This window comes from Dromiciops gliroides, chromosome 2 (genome assembly GCF_019393635.1).
Source record: "Dromiciops gliroides isolate mDroGli1 chromosome 2, mDroGli1.pri, whole genome shotgun sequence".
Lineage (NCBI taxonomy): Eukaryota > Metazoa > Chordata > Mammalia > Microbiotheria > Microbiotheriidae > Dromiciops > Dromiciops gliroides.
This window is the reverse complement of record NC_057862.1, coordinates 651,699,436-651,719,015: the sequence shown is the minus strand read 5'-3', so window position 1 is coordinate 651,719,015 and position 19,580 is coordinate 651,699,436. Positions and strand designations below refer to the sequence as shown.

The 19,580-nt window shown below is 45.6% G+C and overlaps 1 protein-coding gene across 7 annotated transcripts in view; it reads right to left on the bottom strand.

The window, feature by feature from the left end:
* The window catches only part of WWP2 (WW domain containing E3 ubiquitin protein ligase 2), a 120,981-nt gene extending 104,895 nt beyond the window's left edge, over positions 1 to 16,086 (bottom strand). For 3 of the 7 annotated variants that reach the window (XM_043985713.1, XM_043985717.1, XM_043985720.1), the window contains exons 1-3: positions 15,920 to 15,985; positions 2,793 to 2,894; positions 157 to 241 (exon numbers count right to left, since the gene is read on the bottom strand). In XM_043985713.1, coding sequence (XP_043841648.1) covers positions 157 to 241; positions 2,793 to 2,795 — 88 coding nt within the window. In that variant the 5' untranslated portion in view covers positions 2,796 to 2,894; positions 15,920 to 15,985. Of the gene's footprint in view, positions 1 to 156; positions 242 to 2,792; positions 2,895 to 4,670; positions 4,762 to 15,919 lie in introns of all 7 variants that reach the window. The other 4 variants (XM_043985714.1, XM_043985715.1, XM_043985719.1 and 1 more) reach the window with 4 other exon arrangements.
* Between the last annotated feature and the right edge of the window lie 3,494 nt (positions 16,087 to 19,580).

Here is a 19,580-nt window from a genome sequence, read left to right as displayed (position 1 = left end):
CTAACCAACACATAGGGCCTGTCCAATAGAAGGCTAAGTTCAAAGAGGCTCGTCCTCTCTGACCAGGAAGATGCCAGCCATCTCTTCAGCAAAAGATTCTCTTTCCTGCTACAGGTCACACTGGCCCTTGACAAGGCAAATACGAGTTTCACTCACCTTTCAAAGTAAGCTGAGACTTCTCAAAAGGCAGGCCTACCCCTGCCCTGCTGGAGCTAGCAGATGCCATATCATCACCGTGAAACTGTAAGACAACAGATCAGTAAGCTTTAGAGAGGGATCGTGTGGAAAAAGGGGAAACACTAGAGACAGAGCTCAGTCTTAAAACGGAGGTTTAATAGGACAGAAGCGAGAGGTCGTTAGTGGCAAAGTGAACTAGGCCACCAGGGACTGTTACAGCCACGGTAGATTTTATAGTTGCTCAGACTTGGGCAGCCTCCACAAAAGTCCCCAGGAAATAAGAGCACAGAGGTGGCCCTTCCATCCTGGGGGGGCCAGACCATGCCAAATGCCCGATTCCTCCACGATATCAGAGGATTTAGAGTTCAAATCTAGCGTAACTCCCTAACTGTGCGGCTGAGGGAACCGAGGGCCAGGGAGGAAATGACTTCACCAGAGTCAGACAAGACAGCAGAGCCTGGTGACTCCAAATGCAAGGTCCCTTCCACCACCCCAAGCTGTGCCCAGGAGGAGGAGAGGAGCTCTGGGAGAGGCCACATCGGAAAGCCCCCGACATGAGCAGCACACTAGCCAGGGAAGATGCCAGCGACTATGGCCCTTTCCTTTAGTTCTGTATCCCCAATTTAACAAGCACCGCCCCCGAAAAAAAACCATTCTCAACAAAACATTTTCACATATAAAGTGGAAAAGTGGGCCAGAAAATGAGGATTTATCAAGTTGCAAACTTCCACTGCATACAGCAGAGGGGCTGCCAACAAAACTGCCCAGTAAAATTCAACCCAGATTGAAATGTAATTGGAAAATTTTAACAAAACACATTTTTTTCCCAATTACATTTATTATTTTTTTTTTTTTTTAGTGAGGCAATTGGGGTTAAGTGACTTGCCCAGGGTCACACAGCTAGTGAGTGTTAAGTGTCTGAGGCCGGATTTGAACTCAGGTCCTCCTGACTCCAGGGCCGGTGCTCCATCCACTGCACCATCTAGCTGCCCCGACAAAATACATTTTTAAAAATACAACTTAATGTTAAATTGTGGTTTCCTAAATCAGGATGCAGCCCTCAGGGATCCATTTCTTTTTGAGTTTGACACCTCTCACGTTCAGCTTGCTCTTTTAAGGTATATAATATATTCAGCTTGTCACTTTCCAAGCTGCCCTGCGTCTGTGTTTCTTTGTAAACTTCTTTCAGTTCTCTTTTATGCATTTTGAAAAAAATGTTCTAATTATCCCCTTTTCTTTCTTTTCTTTGGCAACTTTATCCCTAGCTCCTCTCTTCCCCCATAAGCAACTCACACTCATAAATACAAAGAGAAAAACAGAATCCCTATAACAAATAAGCACTATCACGACAAACAGATCCGCACAATGGTCATGACCAAAAGTGCCCATCTCCTCCTGCCCTCCCCTTGGGCAGGAGGTGGGCTACATGTTCCTGGCCAGTGCTTGGCAGTCAGGGTTGGTCATACACTCATATAACCCTTTGCAGAAATCAACATGATGTCATCAGCGTCATTCTCTAAGGACGCCACAGCATCAGTCGTAGCCTCATCTGTGCCTGTGGTTTCATCTGTACGTGATCTCTTCTCCGTGCCCGATTCTGAGCCGTCATCCAGCTTTATAACACAGCTCCCACCTCTACTCACCACCCCGTGAATGATGCTGGCACCACCTTTTGTGGTGACCTACATTCTGCTCTCTAGAGCCAACTGAAATGGACTTGGAAAAGAGTTCACGGCTGATGCAAACCAGGTCACTGTGATCTCCTGGGCTGGATGCTGGGTCAGAGCCATTTTTCCACGACCAGCACAGGGTTAACTACAGGGTTCATAGGGACTTAGGAAATATCACACAGAACAAAAGAAGGCCAGCTCACTTCTTCGAGACCACCATTTCTAAAGTGGATAACGGTCTGCATTGGGTGCTTTGGATCCCTGAAATATCACCACAGATAGCCCCACAAGCTTCAGGGGTCAGGGTAGCAGGAAGACCCATCAGGATAAATGCTCCCAAAGGCCCTCAAAGCTGCAAATGCCCAACCACTGGGTTGGCTCCTTTTCTTGACTTATACAACCTCATTATTAGAGGCAGTTTCCGGGAGCACAAACTTACTTGTTCACTTTGTACTAAAGACCTCTACGAGAAAGAGGCAGGCATTTTAGCCTTGTTACCTGCTTCTCAAATCCCCACAGAAATCAAATGCTCGACTCTTGTACCTCCTGAATGTGACAGCACAGAAAACCTAGCCCTCGGTAACCATGGTGATCACAATGCTCATGACTATCATTTATAAGGAGCTTTAAGGCAATCTCAGAACAACTGTGTAAAGGAAGTGCTTTCCCCAATTCACAGATAGGAAAACTGAGGCTCACAGATGGTAAGAGACTTGCTCCTAGCCACACAGTGACCCTGGGCAAGTCACCCAGTCTCTAAACTCTCAAAGACTAAAGATTGTAAGCCAAGTGCCAGGCTGCCTCGGTAGAGAAAACCTCTTCAGAGGGGACTTCGTTATATCAATGAAGTCATAAGACCAGTCCCCCCCCCCCCCCCCCCCCCCCCCGCAAGCCTAGAATCAGAAGGAAGCCGGGTAACCGTGTGGCTAGGAGCAAGTCTCTTACCATCTGTGAGCCTCATTAGTGGCTCATCTGTGAGCCACCATGCCACATTCCCTTGTCCTGGTGTCCTTGCACGACAGGATGATTCAGACTGGATTGACTCTCCTGGTGTGAAAAGAGAACCAATGAGATCTATACTAATTAGGTAGAATGCTATTAAGAGAAGACAAAATCCTGCACTTCATTAGTGGGCTCAACATGGGCTGGGGGGCTCCCCCCACCAGTGCAGAGCCCACCCTGCTTTGGCAAATGAATATTTTCATAATTGGACAGCCAGGTAGTGCAGTGGATAGAGCACTGGCCTTGAAGTTGGGAGGACCTGAGGTCAAATCTCACTTCAGACACTTATTAGCTGTGTGACCCTGGGCAAGTCACTTAACCCCAATTGCCTCAAACATCCACGGCCATCTCCAGTCGACCAGATGTATATCTTGCCATTGGGGACCTTGCCCAGCCCTGCCTCACTTAAACCCAATTCACTGCAAGTCATGACATCACCCCGATGTCAGGGTCTTCTCCAAGAATAAAGGACAAACAACCACCTTCCATCCACTCTGTATTTTCATAATATGATGTGACTGAAGAGATGAATAATAACAATAGTTAAAATGTCTACAGGGCATACTACGTGCCAGGAGCTGGGCTAAACACTTTACAATCATTATCTCATTTGATCCTCATGAAAACCCTGTGAGATGAGTGCTATTATTATCCCCATTTTACAGATGAGGAAACTGAGGCAAGCAGTGATTAAGTGACTTGCCCAGGGTCACACAGCCACATAGCCACTGAGGCTAAATTTAAACTTAGGTCTTCCTGACTCCAGGCCCAGCTCTCTATCCACTGCACCACCTGGCAGCCAGTCTCCCAATGATGCACCTCTACACGTTTAATTAGACATCCTTGGACACCAGACATTTAGGCCCACCTTCTCTCAATAAACACAACCTTTCCAGCTTGGTAGGAGCTGCCAAAGCTTATGTTCTGCTTGAAACTGCCTGGAAGAGCCCAGAGCTACCCTTCTGCCACAAGGAGGCATCAGAGGAGGCTTTTGGTGGAGGCCACATTGATAAATGGCATCTACGCAGCTACTCTCCCACTCATCATGGAGGCTGGTCCAGATATCTTCAGTCCTTCTCAAGCCTCCTACATGCAGAACCCATCCTGTTCATAGACACTAACTCTCTATGTCCTGGGCTCTCTTCTCTCCTCCCTCTGGGCTCTTAGCTGGTGATCTCATCCACTCCCTTGGGTCCAATGATCATTGCTGGGCATGACTTCCACCTCATTCCTGACATGCATCTCTACCCACCTCTAAGGCATGTTGGACTGGCTGTCCCGTGGGCAATTCAAACTCAACACATCTAAGACAGAACTCGCTATCTTTCTCTCACAACCTCCTCCTTCCCAGCTTCCCTATTAACATCAAGGATGCCCCCACCCTCCCAGTCACCCAGGAGGCAACATCAGCACCAACCACTCCTCCATCTCACTCAGCCCACTTGCCCCATCTGTTGTCAGATCTTGTCCTTTCTCCCTTCACTACATCTTTTCTATATGGCCCCTTTTCTCTGGCTGTATAGCCCTCATCCCTCCTCCCCTGACCTGCTGGCATGGCCTGTTGGTGGTATCCCTGCCACAAGTCTCTGCACACTCCAATTCCTCCTCCCCTCAGCTGCCTAAAGCAGAGGTCTGACCGTCTCCTCTCCCCAACAAAGCCCACTGGCCCTCCAGTACTGCCAGGCTACGCCCCCCCCCCCAGTCTCCTTACACTCTACTCCCCCCACACACTCAAAAACCCAGCCTGGCCTTCCCGCTATTCCTCGGATAGGACACTCTCTCTCCTAACTTCATTTGCTCCTAGCAGCTCCCCCTTCTTACCTTGGCTTCCACGGCTTCCCTTAAGACGCAGTTCAGTCAGTCAATAAACATTTAATAAGCACATACTATGTGCTGGGCACTATGTGAAACACTGAGGATGCAAAGAAAGGCAAAAATTAGGTCCCTGCTTTCAAAGGGCTCACAGTCAAATAAGGGAGAAAACATGTGCACAATTATGTACAAACAAGTTATACAGAGGACAAACTGGAAATAAACAACAGAGGGAAAGCATGAGAATCAAGTAAGACTGGGAAAGGCTCCTGTAAGGGGTAGATTTTAGGGACCTGAAGCCAGAGGGTGGAGACGAGGAGAAAGAGCACTTCAGGCACATGGGGTTATTTGTCTGAGGAACAACAAGGAGGCCAGTGTCACTGGGCTGGGAGCAGGTGGTGGGGACGGGGGACAGGAAAAATAGAAGGGGACGGCAAAGGTGAGGAGAGGGATGGCTATAAAGAGTTTGGAGATCAAAGGCTCGTGATGAGAAGACCAACCAGCAGGCTACTGCAATAGCTCAGACTTGAGGTGACGCACCAGGGCAGTGGCGATGTCAGAGGAGAGAAGTGGGGGCATGGGGGAGTCCCTTCCTTTCCCCTCTCTGAGATAATGCTCCATTGACACGTATTAATCTTGTATGTGTACAGTTGTTTGCATGGTGTCTCCTCCACTGTGTGAGCTCCTTGAAGGCAGGGACACATTTTTTACTTTCTTTGTATCAGCAGCACTTAGCACAATGCCTGACTCAAAGTACGTACTTAATAAATGCTTGCTGACTGACTGCCATTCCTGCAATACTCTCCCTCCTCACCTCAGACTCCTAGCTTACTTTAGGACTCAAAGCCAACCTCCAGCAATAGGCCCTTCCCAGTCCCCAGAGCTGCTAGCTCCACCCTGAGATAAGCATGTATAACACTGTCTCTATCTCTTGTGTCTATGGTTATCTACATGCTGTTTCCCCAATTAGAATGTGAACTCCTAGAAGGCAGGGACTGTATTTTGCTTTTCTTTGTATTTAGCCCAGTGCCTGACACATACTAAGCATTTGATAAACGCTTGCTGACTGACTGCTGAAGCACCAAGTTTGCAAGTGTTATATTCAACTTCAGACCACAAACATATGTCTTTAAGAGAGGTGACAGGCAAATGTTCTTCTTTCAAACACTGACTGTGCCACTGCAGGATTGTCCAGACTCGTTAGGTGGTTTTGTTTATGACCCTTTTCCAGTCGTGGGCCAGTATGAGGAAGCGAGCCCACAGCCCAGAATCAGAAAGGTCAGAAGAAAGGAAGGGGCCTACAGGGGTAGTATAAACCTGTCACCAGCAACTTTTTCACTTAGCTTTTCTCTGCCTGGGATACAGGATCCTACAAAATTCACACTGCTAGCACTGACACAGCAGAGCTGCTCCCCATAACAAGCCTACAAAAGCACAGGCAGCCAAACTACCCCTGACCAGATACAATGGCAGAGCGCGGTGGGTGTGACCCACCTGGGCAAGTGACTTTTCCACTATGGGCATTTTCTCTTCAGCCTGCTCCTGGATAATAACCTAATAGCTAAATGATGTTTACCCTCTGGCCCTTTCAAACTACCTGGAAGTGAGCGGGAGAGAGAAAAAAGACCTTTTAAAATGTAATCATGCTGGTTCTGCACAGGCAAAAACAAGCTATTACACAACTTCTCTGTCAATCTTAAGATAAATAAATATGATGGCGTTATTAATTGCTAGCTCCCCTGTAACTCAGAAAATCTACAGAAGCTCCAAGTGGCAGGAAGAACCCAGGAGGTTCTCTACACTGGAGCAAGTATCACCCTTTAAAATAAATATCCCTAGCAAGTGGAAGTGCCTTCCCTTGAGTAGCTCAAGGGATAGAGAACTCACTAGCCACTGAGGCAGACTGCTGTACTTTTGGAGAGCTCTGAATTCTTGTTCACTGGAAGAGTATGTTAAGACCTTCCAAGAAAAAAATTAAAAAGGGCAACCCAATCCTATGAAATTGTCCCATCCTAAGAATTCTCTTTTGCACTAGACGGGGAGGGGTCAGGACAGGGAAACAAAACTCAGAAATATTTCAGAGCTCAACACGCAAAAGCACCTCACAAACCTTAACTGGAGACAAGTCTTTCATCGGGAAGGAGTCATCATCTTGGATCCACTAGGATCAAGGTGTTTCTCCCAAACCACGTGAAACTATGCCCAGAATGAAAGAGGTTTAATGTAAAAATTGGAGTTGACCCAACTCTTTATGAAACACAGGTTCCCCTAAAGACCTGTTCAGATATCTGCTTTAACATGATAGGGAGAGGGCCCTAAATATTCAAAAGGATACCAACAGGATGCAAGCTTGGGCAGGGCCTACACAGAAAGCCTCTGAGCATGGCCCTACCAATGGACTGTGGGTCTATGGGCAGAAGACTAGTCTAAGCTAAGAAGATTGGTCACAACATGGTATTTTTCCCCCTTACCACAGCAATTCAGGAAGATTAATCACTAAGGTGTGGGGCTGATGGGAAGGGTGAGAGATTGATTAAATGAAAGATATATGATTAAATCATATATCTTCTAAAATACAAAAAAAATTATAAAACATAACTGAGGTCATTCCAGCCACAACACTGACCTCAGAAGAAAAAGCTTGATCAGGGGCTAAGACAACAACATATAACTTCCTTTGGAATTGACATTTTTCCCACAGGAAGTGTTCCATTCAACTCAGCCTAAAGGATGATGTATTGGTTGCATTTTAATAGGAGATCACTATCCACATTGAACCAAAGCTGAAGGCTACAGTTTTCAGGAAAGGTACAATTCTACTGATCCCATGTGACTGAAATTAGAAGCCCTCTAAATATCAGGGAAGCATCTCTGGTAGCTCAGCCTCACTAGGGCTCCCACATCTATTGAAACACCAAGGCAACACAATCATTTTTCTTAAGAAACAAATCCCACAAACTCAGTACCTCCAGGCTGACAGGAAATAACCGACCTGCTGGGTTTATCACCTCTTTCTTAACTATACAGAAATAGGACTATTAAATGGTGTTATGATTTTTAAAGGTTTATTTTTCATGGTGCTTCTTTTTAAATGGCTACATTCTCAAACCTTCCAAAACGAGAACAGTCAGCACTGTCATCTGTGGCTGTTAATAATGGAGAGGAAAGGAATAAGCAATAATGGCATGCCTCTTAAGTGCCAGGCATGGTGCTAAGTGCTTTACAAATAACTATCTCATTTGATCCTCACAACAACCCAGAAGGTAGGCACTATTACAGATGAGGAAACTAATACTAAGACAAGTTAAGCGACTTGCGAGGGTCACACAGCTAGTAAAGGTCTGAGTCCACATTTGAACTCAGGTCTTCCTGATGCCAAGCCCAGTGCTCTATCCAGTACACCAACAGCTGTCTATTACTAAGTATTATAATTAATTATAATAACCACTCACGTTCATATTGTACTTTATAATTATGGTTTACAAACCTTTCCTCATAACAACCCTAAGAAATAGATAGTGTAAATATTTTTATCCCTAATACACACATATACATATGTGCATGTATGTGTGTATACACGTGTGTGTGTTTTATCTATGCACATACACATATATGGAAAGTGAGGCCCAGGAGTTAAGCAGCTTGCTCAGGGTCACACAGCTATTAACTCTCTGTGCCAGGATGTAAAGCCATATCTGATGTTACCAGGCCTGGCACTCTTTCCAGGACACCAAGCTGCCCCACGTGACACTTTACTGCCTCTCATTTCCTGTTCGTACACCAAAGATGTGTGTATGAAAGATTAGTGAAATAAGGGAGAAAAGATTCACTCAAAAGCCAAGCAGAGAGCAGCCAGTAAGGGTGCCACTTAGTAGTATCTATGGCAACCGTTTGTTAGGCTCAGGTGCTACCACTTGGCAGCACAGGCAGATTACTCTCCCTTCTCTCTCATACCTCCTCCCCTTCTCTTGTCTACTTTCCACATCCCTTTTTCCAATTCATTTCCCCCCCTTTCCCTGCCTTAACCATGGACCTGTTCCAGATACTGCTTTGTGCTGTCATGATACTAAGACAGCATGGCATGGTGGACAGAGGCTAGGCTTCAGAATGCAGAAGACTTGGGTTCAGATCTTGCCTTAAGCACTAGCCATGAGATCTTGAATAAGTCAGTTCACCTCGACAAGCCTCTGTAAGAGGAAGATAATATCACACCAACCTCCCAGGATTGGTAGGAGGATTTAATGAGATAACATTCAAGTCATCAACTAGCATTTATTAAATGCCAACCATGAGTCAGGCCCTGTGCTAAGTGCCAGGGATACAAAGAAAGGCAAAAACAGTCCCTGATTCCCTTTGTAAACCTCAAAGCACAATACAAACATTAGCTCTTAGTGTTGTTGTTGTCGTTACCACCACCAAGGGGGACTCAGAGAAAAGAGGTTTCTGGCCACTGAAGAGAGTCCTGTTGTACTATGAATACTGTCAGTAACTCACCCTCAGTGGACTGCTCCTGCCCCCTCCCCCTTTGTAAGGGTCCCCAACATCACTGATAGCATCTTTGTCTTTAAACAAAATCAAACAAAAAGTCAAGATTCTGCATCAGTGCCCAGGCCCATCCCAGCATCTTGAATAGATCTGCGCATTTCACTAGCCCCACCTGCTGGTTCAAAGTTTACAACCCTCCCATTGGAGGAATAAGCAAAAAGATTCTGCAAGATCCCTTTTAAACTGAATTACTTAAAAGCAACTGTGGCTACAAAGTGAAAGGGGAAAAAACTTCAGAGAAGAAACAGAAGGAACTTGAGAAGCCACCAGGTGCATGTGAGCAAGAAGAGCTGGAGGAGGAGGAGGGGTGGTGGCCCAGGAAGCCGTCCACCTGGACTCTTGGATTTGACCCCTGAGAAACAAAGATACTTAAGACTGACCTGGATTGCCACCTCGAGATAAGGGATGAGCTTTGGCAATATATTGTTCTTTCAGTGGGGCAGCTAGGTGACACAGTGGATAGAGCACTGGGTCTGGAGTCAGGCGGCCCTGAGTTCAAATTTGACCTCAAACACTTAGTAGTTGTGCAACCCTGGGCAAGACCCTATTTGCCTCAGTTTCCTCATCTGTAGAATGAGCTGGTGAAGGCAATGGTAAATCACTCCAGTACCTCTACCAAGAAAACCCAAATGGGGTCATGGAGAGTGGGACCCTAGTGGAAAACACTCAACATCAGCATCACCGCCATAATATTCCACTTAGAGCAAGACATTCTGACTTCCAATGTCCCATCTGCCCGAGGCTGAAGGCATCAAAAGGCACTGGACGTCTAAGACCTCTAAGACCTCTAAAAGGAACTGGACGTCTAAGACCTCTAAGAGATCATCTAGGCCAAAATGAGGGGCAATGTACAAATGAAGACATGGAGACCCACACGGCAGAAACGTCATAAGCCAGGAGCAGAATCCTGGGCATTAGAAGCAAATTCCTGAAACAGGACTTTGTGCACCTCACACATCCACCATGAGCACCAATACCAGAGGAACTGCTTATAGAGAGCAGAAGCACCATTACAATCCCTCTTCCACATACAGCACGACGTCCATCACTCCCCATGCCCGGTAAGACCCTTCAGACTGAGAACCTTGTCTTCAGAGGCTCCAATAACATCCTGACCTTTTCTCCCTCTTCTACCACTGGCTCCAGGAAGAATTTTAGGAATATGAGTGTTTCTCTTCTAGTTTTGAGTGGAGACCACTGACTCCTGCATTCATCATGAAGTGAAATCTGCAGGGGATCGATCACCTGGGAAGACCAGAGAGGACACGACCATCACACAGCAAGAGGATTTTCTTTTGAACAGACCCAGCTGTGGGAAGAGGCCTCAGTGCCTTATTGTTTTCTAACCAGAAGCAGGCAGGCTTGCTTGCTTCATCGCCCCTTCTCCCTCTCCTGCTCTTCCAAGGACTTCCAAACTAGTCTCTGGCCTTCTCCTTCCCAGGCTGCATTCAGACTGTAATGGAGTACAAGAAGTCCCAGAGGCTCTGCCAATACCTCCCTCCCGTGTGACCCTGAGCAGGTCGTTCAGCAGCTTTTTGGGGCTGTGGAAAGAGGAGCCAGGACCAGAGCAGGGGCCCTCTAGCCTTTTTGGTGTGGAGGACCCCTCAGGCAGTGCCAGGAAGCTGATGAAGCCCTTCTCAGAGCCACATTTTCAAATGCATAAAGGAAAAGCTATTACCAGATTGCAGAGGAAACCATTTACATGGAAAATCGTTATCAAAACATTTTTAAAAACAAATTCAGGGAATTCAGTTTATGGACCGCTGCCCCCGATGATTGCTAAGGCCCCTTCTACTCCGGAATTCTATGAGACCAGCACTAATCTAAATACTAAAAAGCAAATAAATAGAACCTGGTTGTTTTATCAAAGTCTCTAGGGAACTAGAAATGGGGAGGAAAGATAGCATATAAAAGGGCAGCCAGGTGGCACAATGGAGAGAGCACTGGGCCTGGGGTCAGGAAGACTTGGGTTCAGATTCAGCCACAGGCACCTACTAGCTGGGTCACTTAACCTGTTTGCCTCAGTTTTCCAAACTGTAAAATGGAAATAATAATAGCACCTACCTCACAGCTTTGCTGTGAGGATCAAATGAGATAATATCTGTAAAGCTCAGCACAGTGCCTGACATATAGAAAATGCTATATAAATGCTTAATCCCTTCCCCTTTCCCCCCTTCATATCCCTGGGAAGTCCATCAACAAACATATATACAGCACTTACTATGTGTCAGACAAGACACTTCTGCCCTCAGAGTTCAGCTACTAATGGGGGCTACAACATGAAAATAACTGTGTGTGTGCAGGGTACTGTGTAACAGTGTAAATAAAAGGAAGGGCCCGCAAAAAAAATAAAGAGATAGATAGATGGAAAGACAGACAGACAGACAGATAGATGATAGACAGGTAGATAATGATAGATTGATAGATGATATATAAATAGACAGAGATAGATGGATGATAGATGACAGACAGATAGATAGACAGACAGACAGATAGACGGATAACAGATGATAGATAGACAGATAGACAAATAGATGGATGGCAGATAGACAGACAGATAGATGATAGAGATAGATAGATAGATAGATGGATGGATGGATGGATGGATGGATGGATGGATAGATAGATGGATAGATAGATGGATGGATGGATGGATAGACAGATGGAGAAAGAGAGAGAGAGATGGATGGATGACAGATGGAAGGTAATCTTGGAGAGAAGGGTGGAAGGGGTGACAAGGGGTACAGAAGGAAAGGGGGAAGCTGGGAAAGTCCTCTCACAAAAGACGGCCTTTGAGGGGAATCTTGAAGGAAGTCAGAAACGCTCGAAGGTGGAGGTGAGGAGGGATAGCATTGCAGGCACTGGGGACAGCCAAGGCAAATTCGTGGAACAGGGAAAAGAGCCAGCTTTCAATTCTATGAGCACATTTTCCATTTTCCTGTGCCTCAAAGAAATTCCAGAGTTTGTATAGGAAAAACTCCTTATTCCAAAGATCCTTGAAAACAGCTTTATCTATCACTTCCTACGATTGTGTTCCTAAGTTAAAACTACTCCTACAAACAGGAAAGAACCCCCACCCTCCCGACACCTACTCTTCCTGGCACCCCAAAGCCCAGAAGCCTCTATTGAAATCTTCCCATCTAGGCAAGACAGCACACGTGAAAGGGTGGCCTTCCCATCAAAACAGCTCAAGACTATTTAGAAGAAACTCCTATCCGGTTATAAGAGAAACTTCCAAGTGTCTTAAGGACTCTCTCAATAAAGAGCAAATCCAGTTAAAGTCAATCTCATTCAATTCAACAGATATTTTAAAAGGCAACTACTGTGTGTAAAAGAGCACTGCATGGGGGCAGCTAGGTGGCGCAGTGGATAAAGCACTGGCCCTGGATTCAGGAGTACCTGAGTTCAAATCCAGCCTCAGACACTTGACACTTACTAGCTGTGTGACCCTGGGCAAGTCACTTAACCCTCATTGCCCTGCAAAAAAAAAAAAAGAGCACTGCATGGGGCAGCTAGGTGGCGCAGTGGATAAAGCACTGGTCCTGGATGCAGGAGGACCTGAGTTCAAATCTAGCCTCAGACACTTGACACTTGGCGGGGAGGGGGAAAGCACTGGATCAAATCTTAAGTTCAAAGGCAGCCTCACACATACCTGAGCTGTGTAACCCTGGGTAAGTCACATAACGTCTGTTTGCCTCAGTTTCTCCCTCTACAGAGGGGATAATAATAGCACCTGCCTCTCTGGGTTGCTGTGAGGATTAAAATTTGTAAAGAGCTTATTAGCACAGTGCCTAGCACATAGTAGTTGCTATGTAAATGCTTATTCCCCACTATCACCACCATGGAAGGTAATATGCTGGGATATAAAGTTTCTAGAGATATTGAACTAACTTTTAATAAACTTCAACTAGAAATTAGACACTTTGATGTAATAATACAAAGCAAAGGTTTTTGCTTGAAAACTTAACATGTAGCAAAACAAACCCTTTAAGATGTAATGTTTCCTCTAGGAAACAAAGAGCTACTAATGATAGCTAAAGTTGACCCCCCTTCCATTTCTATCACTTTCCTTGGAAATAATTAATAACTTAGAAGTGGTGACTGAAAATAGACAACCTTGCTCACACCACATTTTGGGGAAGACAGTAAACAACTGAAAGACTTGGATTCTCAACTCCACTCTTGTCAATTATTATCCAAACAAAGGACTTTGGGCAAGTCATTCTCATTCTAGGTTTACTCTCCTATAAAATGGGAATGCCAACCGCCCAACCTATGCCACAGGGTGTTTTGTGGAATAAATGAGACTCTACCCTTAAAAGCATTATTTGCTATTTCTACTTCTTACCAACAACCACCCATGGACCCAACACGAATCTTCTGGTCAGTGACAGATTTCAACATGCCAATTTAATGTTTTCAAATTTTGTTAACAAATTAAAGCCCCCCAAATTGAGGGAAAGCAGACAGACTTAAATGGGCATTTAAACTAAAAATGAAGTGGCCACATAGTGGGCACAAAAGGCGAATGAGGAAAAGCCTTTACCTCTGTCCCTTGTTTATAAAGAAATGTCTCCTCTGAGAGACACTCAGTCTTGTCCTAAACAAAAAGCAAGTGGGAGTTAGTACCTATCCTTATATGAGAAAAAACATGAAAGGTATGAAAGTAAATAGTAGTACAAAGGTCTTCTTTTGCAATACTTGGAGGTAATCACTAAATTGTCTGACAAACAAATGCAAACTACTGCGCTTTTCTTCCACAAAGGAAACCAAAGCAATAATTTTCCAACCCAAAAATATTACAAAGATGTTATGTGCATTTTGTAGGATTTTACTTCCTATTTAATGCTTGTAATCTTCCATGAAGCTGCAGCATTACAGAATGGACAGAACGATAAATTTGGCAACAGAGCAGCTGAGTACAAACCCTTGCTCGGTCGCCTACCAGCTATGTGACCTTGGGCAAATCCTTTCCTCTCTCTGAACCTCATTTTCTCATCTGTAAAATGAGGTGGATGGACTACTGATGATACTCAAGGTGCTTTCCAGTCCTAAAACCTACACTCATGTTTAATCTGGGGCACAGAAGTGACCTTGAGAAGTTGAGGTTGAATCACTTGTAACTTTTTGGACAAAGCCCCTTACCTGGCCACTACTTTCCCTATGAGATCTACTTCCCCTCATTAGAAAATGAACTCCTTGAGGGAAGGGGCTGTCATTACTTGGTATCTCTAGCGCTCAGCCAGTGCTGGACACATAATAAGTGCTTAACAAATGATTTTCACTCATGTATGCAAAGAAAGCTTTATCTGCAGAAAATGCACTTTTACAAGACTTCCCTATCTGAAAAACTTCATATACAGACATTGCAACAGACTGTACATCTGTCATCCAAGGACCAATCTAATTAATGTTTGTAGAGCCACTGAAACTCATAAATAACCATTTATTAAGGCAGAGAAGAATTACAACCTAAATCCCTTCCTCCTTGAAATCCTTTAAATAATTGTGGGTGTTTTTTTTTTTTAAGCAAACATCTAAGCTTATTTTATTTCCAAAACAGCCTTTCACTTTGGGCTTCATAATTAATGTCCCAACTTCTGGGGGGACAGCAGGAGTTTAAAATAGAACTACTGCAGAGACTCTGGACTGCTCTCCGTATAAAGCAAACTGCATGATGGGATAAGGAAGAAACTATGATCCTGAGTCACAGTCATTACAAACATTAACAAAGGTCTCTCTCTAGGTCAACCCTTCCTATTTGTTTACCGAGATAAAAAGAACCAGACTGTCGCCATCACCAGGTTAAGAAGACTGAATAATTTAGATCAAACACAAGAAAAAAAATAGAGAGCAGAAACAAGTAGAACCCTATCAGTCTGGGTCTTTTGCACTGGCCTTTTAAAGTTTGGACAGCCCAAGCAACTAGGCAAAGTCATCACCCGAGAATAAAGGCTGGTTCAGTGCCAGGGCAGGGCACGCGCCTCTTATTTATTTGGGGTGGGGGTGGGGGGAGCTTTTAGGGTGAGTTGGACCAAAGAAGGCTACAAAGAAAGATGATCTGAAGAGATCAGCGACTCCTGCAGAAGTGGAAAAACCACACCAGCAAAACCAGGGAGTCAGATGAAAGAAACACTTAAAGATTAACAACACTAAGCGTACTCTTCCAAAGGGGAAGGGGAAGGGGAAGGGGAAGGGGGGGGAGGGGAGACTGACTGAAAGAGGCCGGGAAGAGTGACGCCCGGCCCTCGGGCAGGGTTACCCGGGGGGAGCCCTCCGTGCCCACGCCTCTCCACGACCTTCCCCTTCTTTTTTCTCCGACTCTGAACTCCTCTGGTGGAGGGATTGTTTGGTTTTGCCTTTCCCCGGTATCCCAGCACACAGTAAGCGCTTAATGGTGGCTAATTGACAGACCGATTTCCAGACCCCCTCACCCAGAGGTCGGTCACCTGCGCCGGGTCATGACCTACCCCCAGTTCTCCAAAGGAAGGACGCTCCCGCCCCCTCCCTTCCCTCCCCCCAAGGATCCCAAAGTGGGTGTATGGACAACCCCTCCTCAGAGGCCGGAACCACCATCCCAGGCCCCTCCCACAGGAAGCCGCCTCCCCCCGCCTCAAAAGCCGGCAGACAGCCTCGACAGGGCCCGTTCCGGGCTGCCCGACACTCCCGGGCCCGCCCGCCAGGCCTGCCGGGCTCGGAGACGAGACCCCTACCTGCAGCAGGCCAAGCAGCGGTGCCGAACTCCTCTTCTACTTCCGCCTTCGACCGCTGGAACTCGGGCCGGGTCATGTGGCCATTGTTGGTCACCTGACCCGGAAGAGGCGAACCCGGCCCACACAAGTGTGGGCAGGTGAAGCCGAGAGCGCGCGCGAGCGCCAAGAGTTGGGCGAGGCCGGGCATAGAGGCCCCCGAGGTGGGGGCGGTGGGAAGCGCACCTGCGCACGCGCGTGACAGAGGGAGCGCGCCACGCGTGGCAGCCCGTGGCGTGGGGAGTGCAAGGCTTGCGGCGAGCCAGCTTCCTTCCTGTCTGGCGGCTTGACATTCCTTTATATTTATTTTGTGTTAAATTCCTTGAATAAGAGTTCCAGTCCCTTTAGAGTGTAAGCTCCCAGGGGGCAGGGACTGTTTTTCAGTTTTTGGTTTGTTTTCGGCTCGATCCTCAGTGCCAGGTCACACTACAGGTGTTTTTCTTGGGAACAAAAATCCTTTAATTAATTAATTAATTAATATCGTTTATTAAGAGCTTACAATTTTCAAAACACTGGGGATACAAATTCAATTAAATTTGATGATCATTTATTAAGTGTCTATTCTCTATTAGGGCAGGTAGGTAGTGAAGTGCCAGGCCTAGAGTCAGGAAGACCTGAATTCAAATGCTACCTCAGACACCAGCTGTGTGACTACACCTCCGCAAGTCACTTAACTCTGTCTGCCTCAGTTTCTTCATCTATAAAATAAGCTGGAGAAGGAAATGACAACCGACTTCAATAGTTTTGCCAAGAAAATTCCCCAAAAAGGGGGTCAGGAAGAGTCAGACACGACTGAAAACGACTAAACAACAAAGTGCCAGGGACATGAGTTCTGGGGATACAAAATCAAGGAAAAGACACATTTGTAAGACAGTCCCACTTCTGAAGGCACTCATACTAGTAGGAAAGATTATGCATGTAGAAGCTTTCAGCTACAAGAAAAGTCCAATTTGCTTTTTTTGTTTGTTTGTTTTGAGAGGCAATGAGGGTTAAGTGACTTGCCCAGGGTCACACAGCTAGTAAGTGTCAAGTGTCTGAGGCCGAATCTGAAGTCAAGTCCTTCTGAATCCAGGGCCAGTGCTTTATCCACTGTGCCACCTAGCTGCCCCCTGTCCAATTTACTTTTAATTATATATTTTTTTCAATTAACAAGCATTTATTTTCTATATCTCCCACCTCAGTGAGGAAGAAAGAATTGAGAAAAGAAAAAGGGAAAAACAAAACCCCTATAGCAGATAATGCATGGTCAACCAAGACACATTTTCACACTGATCATGTGCAAAACTACGTTTCAGCATGCACCATGGTTGCAATCCTTCTATCAGGGGCTGAGTAACATTGGTAGGTGATAATATTCCTGATCAATATGCTCATAAATGCTTCTTAGATGAGGGCAGCTAGGTGGTGCAGTAGATAAAGCACTGACCCTGGATTCAGGAGGACCTGAGTTCAAATCCAGCCTCAAACACTTGACACTAGCTGTGTGACCCTGTGCAAGTCACTTAACCCTCATTGCCCCTGCCCCCCCTAAAAATGCTTCTTGGCTGTTCATGAAAGAAGAATGTCTATAATAGGGGATCAGAAATTAGACTAAGTTCAAAAAAGAAAACAAAGGGCAGAGTTTTCCAGGTACCTGTTATTGAGGAGCAGCATGACCGAGAGAGAGCAAGATGAAAGCCACTTTAGTGATGAGACCTAGCACTTATACAATTCCTTAAGATTTGCAAAACACTTTACGTATATCATTGTAATAACCCTGTAAGGCAGGTACTATTATAAGGTCCAATTTACAGATTAAGAAAGTGAGGATTTGTGAAGTTACATGACTTGCCCAGGGTCACAATGCTATTAAATGTCTAAGGCAGGATTTGAACTCAGATCTTTTTGACTCCAAGTCCAGCATTCATTCCATTTCATTGACTTGAACCTCTCCATCCACCCAGCATGTTGTTAGCACAGATGTGCCAACCCATTTCCCACCTGGTTACTCTGGACTTCTCCCACACTCCTTTGTACTTCATCCCACTCCAAGAACCTCATCAACCTGTAGGATCTCTTCAGCCTTGGTACTCACACTTCCTCAGTTCTGATTGGAGATGGGAGCAAGGGACTCCTCCCTAAAACCTCCAATTAAGGGGCACCCAGTGAACCAAGTCTTTCTTTTCCTGCTGGGCTGCACTCCTTTGTATTCTTCTTGCAGTCTCTCCCCCCATCCCAACACACACACACACACACACACACCCTTTCAGCTTCCTTTTGTGTGTTTTCTTTCCCAGTTAGATTGTAATCTCCTTTATGGCATGGACTGTCTTTCTTTTTCCTATTTTTATCTCCAGAGCATAGCACAATTCCTGGCACAGAATAAATGTTGAATAAATGTTTATCAATTGTTGTTGTTCTTCAGTCATGTCCAACTCTTTGTGACCCCTTTTGGGATTTCCTTGGCAAAGATACTGCAGTGGTTTGCCATTTCCTTTTTCTACTTCATTTTACAGATGAAGAAACTGAGGCAAACAAGGTTAAGTGACTTGCCCAGGGTCATACAACTAGTACGTATCTGAGGCCAAATTTGAACTCTGGAAGTTGTCTTCCTGACTCCAGTCCTGTTGCTCTATACACTATGGTGCCCCCTAGCTGTCCCCCCCAAAAATGCCTGTCCCTCAAACTAAACAGTTAAAATTGATGACATTAACATTCTTGACCCCTGCTGCTTTGGGTACAGAGGGTTGGGAGGGGGCAGAATGATAGCTCTTGTGGCCAAATCCCAGTTCTGCCACTTGCTACTCGTGTGGTCTTGAGCAAGCTAAGTTCTCTGGGCCTCAGTTTCTTCACCTGTAAAAATAAGGTTTTTTGGCATGATGGCCCCTAGCTCCCCATCCAGCTCTTTTGGGGGCAGCTCGGTGGTACAGTGGATAAAGCACTGGCCCTGGATTCAGGAGGACCTGAGTTCAAATCCAGCCCCAGACACTTGACACTTACTAGCTGTGTGATCCTGGGCAAGTCACTTAACCCTCATTGCCCCACAACAAAACAAAATAAAAAATAGAAGATGGCACCTGCCCTAATTATATTCTTTTTTTTTTTTTAGTGAGGCAATTGGGGTTAAGTGTCTTGCCCAGGGTCACACAGCTAGTAAGTGTCAAGTGTCTGAGGCCGCATTTGAACTCAGGTCCTCCTGACTCCAGGGCCGGTGCTCTATCCACTGCACCACCTAGCTGCCCCTTGTTTGGTTTTTTGGTTTTTTTGGTTTTTTAGCCTAATTATATTCTATTTGAGGGATTTACATGTACACAGATAAGTAAATAAGTGGCCATTTAAGACGCTAACAACTTGGGAAACAAAGGCTTCCCTTAGAAGGCTGCGTCTGAACTGAGTATTGAGTAAGCAATCTCAGCGTTTTCAAAAGGATAGAGGAATGAATTCCAGACATGGGGAAATAATAGCATGTGAATGAGCAGAGGTAGGAGATCAGGGACTGGCTAGCTGTCCAAATTGGCTAGCTGACAGTTGGTGAGAGGGAGGGTGAGAGTCTGATGGCCCAGTTTGAATAGGGTTTGAATTACAAAGTGCTGGAAATGCTACATGAGAGAAACTTGTGGTGTAGTGGAAAAAACACTTGTCTTGG